Source organism: Lithobates pipiens, unplaced genomic scaffold (assembly GCF_037356315.1).
Source record: "Lithobates pipiens isolate NorthernLeopardFrog02 unplaced genomic scaffold, aLitPip1_a1.2 Scaffold_19, whole genome shotgun sequence".
Lineage (NCBI taxonomy): Eukaryota > Metazoa > Chordata > Amphibia > Anura > Ranidae > Lithobates > Lithobates pipiens.
Window position 1 is genome coordinate 498,402,964 of NW_027507764.1, and position 7,590 is coordinate 498,410,553.

General features: G+C 55.3%; 1 protein-coding gene across 2 annotated transcripts; it reads right to left on the reverse strand.

Annotated features, from left to right (window-relative positions):
• Positions 1-275: 275 nt before the first annotated feature.
• LOC143997444 (uncharacterized) lies at positions 276-6,881 on the reverse strand. Of its 2 annotated transcripts, XM_077493060.1 has the most exons (3): positions 5,892-6,881; positions 3,256-3,361; positions 276-2,180 (listed from the first exon to the last, which is right to left on the reverse strand). In XM_077493060.1, the coding sequence occupies exons 1-3, from the start codon at positions 6,670-6,672 to the stop codon at positions 2,006-2,008; spliced, it is 1,062 nt and encodes a 353-aa protein (XP_077349186.1). In that variant the 5' UTR covers positions 6,673-6,881; the 3' UTR covers positions 276-2,005. The 2 variants fall into 2 exon arrangements, with proteins under 2 accessions (XP_077349186.1, XP_077349185.1); XM_077493059.1 differs by lacking the exon at positions 3,256-3,361.
• Between the last annotated feature and the right edge of the window lie 709 nt (positions 6,882-7,590).

Genomic DNA, 7,590 nt, shown 5'->3' on the forward strand with positions numbered 1-7,590 from the left:
CCTCAACAGCACCTTTGGTTTCCTGAACAACATATCTACCCTCTCTGCAGAACATCTTCGTAAAAAAGCAGCAGATCTACAGAAGAGATACCACACTGATCTGGAAAATGAATTTTGTGAAGAAATCATCCAGTTCAAAGAATTCATCTGCCATGATGAGCCATCATCTGCTAGGGAACTTCTTTTGTGCATTAAAAAAAGAAAACTACAGACCATCTTCCCAAATGTGGATGTCGCTCTCAGACTTTACCTGACATTACCAGTCATGACCTGCGTAGCCCAACAGTCCCCCTCTCAATAATGTCCCATACCAGCCCTTATATATCTATAATAATGAGACCACACCTTTTCTTTGGAGTAAAATGGCCACAACAGCCTTTTATTAAACATAACCAAAATATTTTACTCCCTCCAAAATATGTATATAAATATATAAATATATATCTACAACTGTAAACCAAAACCTTGAACAACTTTTATCAACTCCAGTCTGGTGATCTCTGACGGTGACCCACTTTAATTCCAAAAACACCAACCTCACTGCTTTACCTTTTTACCATACCAGGCCTCACGCTGTGACCGCTCAGAGACAAACAATTCCTGCAGTGAAAAACCTCCCAGTATTCCGTCCACCGTTCGGGAATACAACTGAGGGGCCCATAATACCAATGAGCCCCCCCCACCCTTTTATATCACCTCTGTTTTACCGCCACCGTCAAAGACCACCAGAAATCTCACGCAGCAGCCCCCCAAAGGGCCGACTTCACTGTTGTGACGAACAGCCCACTGCACCTGAAAGACAGAAAACAAACACAACGAAAACACCAGCAATCAAACCAACAACTCATACCCAAACATGCTATCCAGTAGGGAGGGAGGGTGGGAAAACTGCCTCCTCTGATGTCTTCCCCTCGAGACTGGTCCCGTTCCGGCTCCGCCCCCCTTTTATATGGCTCCTCCCCCTTGCGTGTTTCTCTTCCTCCACCTATCCTCTGTCTTGGTGTCTCTAGGCACCCGGTCATGCCCGCCCCTCCATTACCCCTCCCCTTCAGTACGTGTCATTCCGGGGCTCCCTTGACCTGCGTAGCCCAACAGTCCCCCTCTCAATAATGTCCCATACCAGCCCTTATATATCTATAATAATGAGACCACACCTTTTCTTTGGAGTAAAATGGCCACAACAGCCTTTTATTAAACATAACCAAAATATTTTACTCCCTCCAAAATATGTATATAAATATATAAATATATAAATATATATCTACAACTGTAAACCAAAACCTTGAACAACTTTTATCAACTCCAGTCTGGTGATCTCTGACGGTGACCCACTTTAATTCCAAAAACACCAACCTCACTGCTTTACCTTTTTACCATACCAGGCCTCACGCTGTGACCGCTCAGAGACAAACAATTCCTGCAGTGAAAAACCTCCCAGTATTCCGTCCACCGTTCGGGAATACAACTGAGGGGCCCATAATACCAATGAGCCCCCCCCACCCTTTTATATCACCTCTGTTTTACCGCCACCGTCAAAGACCACCAGAAATCTCACGCCACAGCCTGAAAAGGGTGACCACCTTACCCTTGAGGGCAACCCCACACCCTCAAAGCTTGTTGGATCCCCCCCTGTAAACCCAAAGACCACAGGTCAATCCCGACATCCGTGAGATGAACCCCATCCCCCCTTAGGTACAGACCCACATTGGACTCCAGTTCCCTGTGCCTGATCACCAGCCCTCCATTCTGAATCACGAATCTCCCCACCACCTTATTCACCCGGATCCTCGTCTTCTGAATGCTGGCCACTGACCTTGCCCATCTCCACTGCGTCCGGGCGACAATATCCGACCACAGCAGGATCGTACTGGGAAACCTAGCACGCAGCTTCAGAAAATCCGCCTTAATGTCATTCAGTAAATCCCGGACTTTCCGGGCTCCCAGGTCATTCCCCCCAGCATGCAGAACCAACACATCCGGGGGCCCATGCAGCCACACGAACCTTTCAACCACACTCACCACCCTCTCCCACCGCATTCCTGGTATCCCCAACCATCGCAATTCCGCTTCTGCCCTGGAAATCCCCAGTTGCCTCCCCGCAGGTCTCATGTCTCCTCTCCTGGCCCCCCAACACACGTAGGAGTGGCCCACGATCCAAACGAGGCGCGGTGAACCTCCATCTGAAACGAGAAACCAAAACCTGCTGATCCCCGAAAAACAATAACCCCACAGCAAAACCACTAACCACTGCCCTTACCACCCCACGGAGATCCCAACCCTACCCCCGTGGAAAAAACTCCATCAGTCCCAGGAACGGTTCCTGTATCGCATTCCGTATTACCAACCAACCAGGAATACAACTAAGGGCCATCCCACTCCCTGGACCGCCCAACCGCTAACTGAGGTCGAACGTATGACCTAAACCTACGCGACTCCCAACGACCAATCCTTCGTACCGCTGCCTCATCCAACCCGCACCGGGCCGCCTCTGTGGCCGCCCCGATGCGGAAGGAGTGTGAAGCATATTCCGACTCCTCCCAACCATTAAGCGCCAAACTTCGCCGGAAAACCGCCACGAACTGGAATCTGGACAGGAAAGACCCGTCCGCGTGGACAAGGAATGGACCCGGACTCCCCGGCCTAACCGCTCGGTAACTCCGAACCGCTTCTACCGGGCAAACCTGTGACCCTGCCAAACTGAATAAGCAAATGTTCACACCCCTACCCCGTTGGTCCGTCTTCGAACGCCTAAGAGTTATCTCCACCACTGATCCTGCCACCCGAACATCATGATCCCCCAGCCCCCCAGGAACTTTCCGGGACGGGCTGACCAACTCCCCAATCCGAAAAGCCCCGTAAAAAGCCAATGAAAAGGCCGCCGTGAACAACCGCACCTCGAACGGAGACGTGCAAACCGAAACCAATGTACCACAAATGGCCACCAAGACCCCAAACGTCACCGGACGTCTCGTGTCCCCCCTCTTCGACTGCTTCCGAAAACCCTTCAGCATCTGACGTATCCAAAAACCCTTCGACCAATCCTCCGACCCCAACAACTTAAAAAGGAATGACAAGCCCGCCAGTTTCCGATCGATCACTGCCGCCAAGCGCCCACTCTCCACGTTCCGGACCACAAAATAAAGTGCCAGCAAGCGCCCATCCCCGGCTCCCCCAGTTCCGTCCACCTCTCGCACCAACTCCTGCCATTCCCGCCATACCTTCACGTATGCCGTCCAGGTAGCCCCACTTACAGACCTGCGTATCCAGCCCGCGGCGACTCCAAGGGCAGCGCCCAAATCCACCCCGGGCACGGAATCCCGACTGCCTCCGCGCCAGGTGCCAGTTCCCGGAACTTGTCCCACTGGAAACGAGACAGGGAGTCAGCTAAGGCATTCTCCACCCCAGGTATATGCACAGCATACAAAAACACATTCAAACGCAGGCACCTAAGGACCAATTGGCGCAACAGTCTGATAACAGGAGGGGAGGAGGCAGACATGCGATTCACCACCTGCACCACCCCCATGTTGTCACAGTTGATGCGCAGCTTCAACTTCCTGCAACTCTCCCCCCACAGCTCCAGAGCCAACACAATCGGAAAGAGTTCCAGCAACACCAGGTTACCCAGGAAACCCGCTTCCTTCCACGAGCGCGGCCAAGGTTCCGCACTCCACCTGCCCTGGAAAAACGCACCATAGCCCGTAGACCCTGCTGCGTCGGTGACCAATGCGACATCGAAGTTGCTCACCGGCCCCGACATCCACACCGCCCTGCCGTTATAGGAGGACAAGAAATCATGCCACACCCCCAAGTCGTCCCGGTGCTCCTCCGTCAACCGAATGAAGTGCGTGGGCGCCCGCACCCCCGCCGTCGCCGCCGACAGCCGCCGGCAGAACACCCGGCCCAACGGGATGATGCGGCACGCAAAGTTCAGTTTGCCCAGCAAGGACTGCAAGGTCGTCAGCTGAACCTTCCGACGGCCCTGAATCTCCCGAATCGCCCGCTGCAAATCCGCCAACTTGTCATCCGGCAACCTGCACTCCATAGCCGCCGAATCTATCACTATACCCAAGAAACTCAACACCCCCACTGGGCCCTCTGTCTTTTCGGCCGCCAATGGCACCCCAAAAACGCCTGCGATGTGCTGCAACGTGGACAAGAGAATCGCACACACAGCGGAGGCATGGGGGCCGATGCAGAGAAAATCGTCCAAGTAGTGAATGATTGACTCAATGCCGGAAACATCCCGCACCACCCACTCCAGGAACGAACTAAACTGCTCGAACACGGAGCAAGAAACGGAGCAGCCCATAGGCAAACACTTGTCCACGTAGAACTGCTCCCGCCAGTGACAACCCAACCACCGAAAACTGTCCGGGTGCACCGGCAGCAACCGGAAAGCCGACTCAATGTCCGCCTTGGCCATGAGCGCTCCCCGGCCGTAGCGCCGCACCCACCGAACAGCCGCGTCAAATGACGTATACGACACCGCACAGACGTCCGGGTCAATGAAATCATTGACCGAACCCCCCTTTGGAAACGACAAGTGGTGTATGAGCCGAAACTTGCCCGGCTCCTTCTTGGGGACAACCCCCAAGGGGGACACCACCAGCGAGTCCCACGGCTTAACCGTAAACGGCCCCCCCATCCGACCCAGCGCCACTTCCTTCCCCCACTTTTCGTCCACCACCGTAGGGTGCTGCAAGGCCGACCTGAGGTTTCGCGCCACCGGCGGCACCACCTTCAAGTCACAGGGAATCCGGAAACCCTCCCGGAACCCCTCGGCCAGCAGCCGCGCAGCCACCCTGTCCGGGTACCTACTTAGGAAAGGAAGCATCCTTTCCACCCTCACCGGCGTCTTCCCTCTTGTTAGCAGCGTCGCCGGGACGCTTTCCCCTTTTAAAGCAGCGAGACAGGGCGTGAGCCCCCCCGCAGCCGGAACACTCGTGCTTGAACCGGCACGCACTTCCAAACTTGCAGGCACCCTCGTTAAAAGACCAGCACACCCCCCACTTCTTTCCGGCCGACAGTCCTGAGGAGGGTGTACCCCCGGCCCCCCCCTGAAAAAACTGAGGCGGGGCCCGGGCGGAGGACATCAGCCTCATCCAGAGGCTGATGTCCTTGTGATCCCACCGCAACTCCTGACGCACCGCCTTCCGCTGCCGGAACTGTTCGTCGTACCGGAGCCATGCCACCCCCCCGTACACCCGGTGTGCCTCCCCAATGGCGTCCATATAGCAAAACAACGCCGAGCAGTGCTCGGGGTTCTTTTCGCCGATGACGCTCGCCAAAATCGCGAACGCCTGCAACCAATTCGCAAACGTACGCGGTATCAGCCTATAACGCCTCTTTTCCTCATCGTCTTTTTTCGTGTCATTGGGCTTGACCCGATCCAAATTGAATTTTTCCAGTGGGAGCAGCGAGAATATCTCCACATACTCACCTTTTGCAATTTTCTCCCGCACCTCCGGCTTCAGGTGCGCCCCGAGCGGTCCCTCGAAGCAGACGTACACCTCACAACGCGCCGCATCCCCAATCCGAACCACATCAGTACGGCTGGGTGTCGCGGCCGCCTCCTCCCCACCGGACCCCCCGCCCACCACCGGCACCGCCGTTGCGGACGCCGCGGGTTCCCCACCCGCCGCCGGCGGGACCCCCGCCGCCCCCGCTACCTTACCAGCCCCCCAAGGCGCCGTCAGGGCAGGAGATCCCCCATCCCCCCCAAACCTGTCCACCAAAGCCCGCAATCCCTCCAACAAACCCTGCATGGGCGGCGCGGGCCCCGGGTCCACCTGACCCGACCCCGTCACCGACACCCCACCCAGCCGCCCCTTGCACCACCCCCAGCAACCCCTGCAAAACATCAGAGAAAACAGTAGGTACTGACTTACCGGGCCGACCAGGAACACGTCCCGCAGCCGCGTTGCCGCTCTCCACCGCCGGGGGAACCACGTCGTCTTCAGCGGACAGTTCTCCCTCCGACCGGTCCTCCTCTTCCCTCTCCGCAGGCGCCAGAAGCCCCCTGGGCGATCCGCTCCCAGAGGCCGCAGCAAGCAGGTGGCTGGGAAGATCCTTCACCACAGGGGCCTTGCTCCCAGACTGGCGTAGAGAACCAGACCTAGGGCGCCCCCCCGCACCACCCCTGGGCGTCAGTCCTCCAGTCTGTCCATCAAGTAAGCCCGCATCCGCCCGGCGCCCCCCACCCACCGCCCGTGTCCCCCTGTAGGCCGACTCTGTCCGTCTTGCAGAACCCTCCGCACCGCTGGCTGTCCCCCTGCTCGTGCAGGGCCCCCCACAGGGGTCCCCCACGCGAACGGTCGCCGGGCTGGACGGCGGGGAGCCGGCGCCATCTTGGCCCGTGGCCCCGCCCCCCGGGGTAGGCCGGCGGCGTGCAGACCGCCCCAGGCCCCGATCGTCCTGCTGTCTCCGTTTTGCGGGGGGGACCGACCTGTCCGCCCCCGGGCTCCGCCGATCACGAGGTGGCCGAGGGGCGGGTCCCGGCGAAAAGCGCGCCGGAGGCCGAGACCTCCGGGCCCGCAGCACCGGCTCCCCGCTACTCGTGCCTGCCTCCGTCTCACCCATCCAGCGCTCCACCTGCTCGGTTAGCCACTCCGAACCCCGCACCTCCGCTTGAGCCCGCAGCCGCTCCAACACGTGCTCGATCGCCGCCATTTTGCCCAGAGAGGAGCAGCGCTGGAAAACTGCCTCCTCTGATGTCTTCCCCTCGAGACTGGTCCCGTTCCGGCTCCGCCCCCCTTTTATATGGCTCCTCCCCCTTGCGTGTTTCTCTTCCTCCACCTATCCTCTGTCTTGGTGTCTCTAGGCACCCGGTCATGCCCGCCCCTCCATTACCCCTCCCCTTCAGTACGTGTCATTCCGGGGCTCCCTCAAATGCAAGTGGGGAGCGCAGTTTCTCCAAACTGAAACTATTAAAAAATAGACTAAGATCCACAATTGTACAGCAGAAATTAAATCATCTCACTCTGATGTCAATTGAGAGTGACCTTCTACGTAAACTGGATTTTACTGATTTGATCAAAGACTTTGCTGCAAAGAAATCCAGAAGATGCCACTTCTAAATAGTATTATGTTAATATCTTTAAAATGAGATGACATGCATGAAGTCATAACATGATCACCTTTCTCTTTCTTTCTCTACCTTGCCTGTTGTTGTTTTAAATGATCAGTCTCTGGATACTGTTGTTGATGTAATGCTTTCTTAAGATATGATAGTGTACTACTTTTATTTTATTGACTGTACATTTCTAATTTGTGTGCATAGTTAAGATTTTTCACTACAACACTCACTTATGTACTACACACACACACACAATTTATCTTGCACTTTGTTCAATTAGTTATTTTGTTATATTCTTGCAATTGATTTGTTATGATTGCAACCTTACAAGGTAGTTGATTCAAGTTTTTCAATATGTTTTCCAGGTAAATAAGTGTTTTATGTTCTCATTCTGACCAAGACATTTGTGCATTGCAATAAACACTTGATCACTTTGAACTTTTTTCATCATTATTTATTTATTGGAAAAAAGCTTTTCAAGCTTCAATCAGTAATCGATTATTACTTTTTTT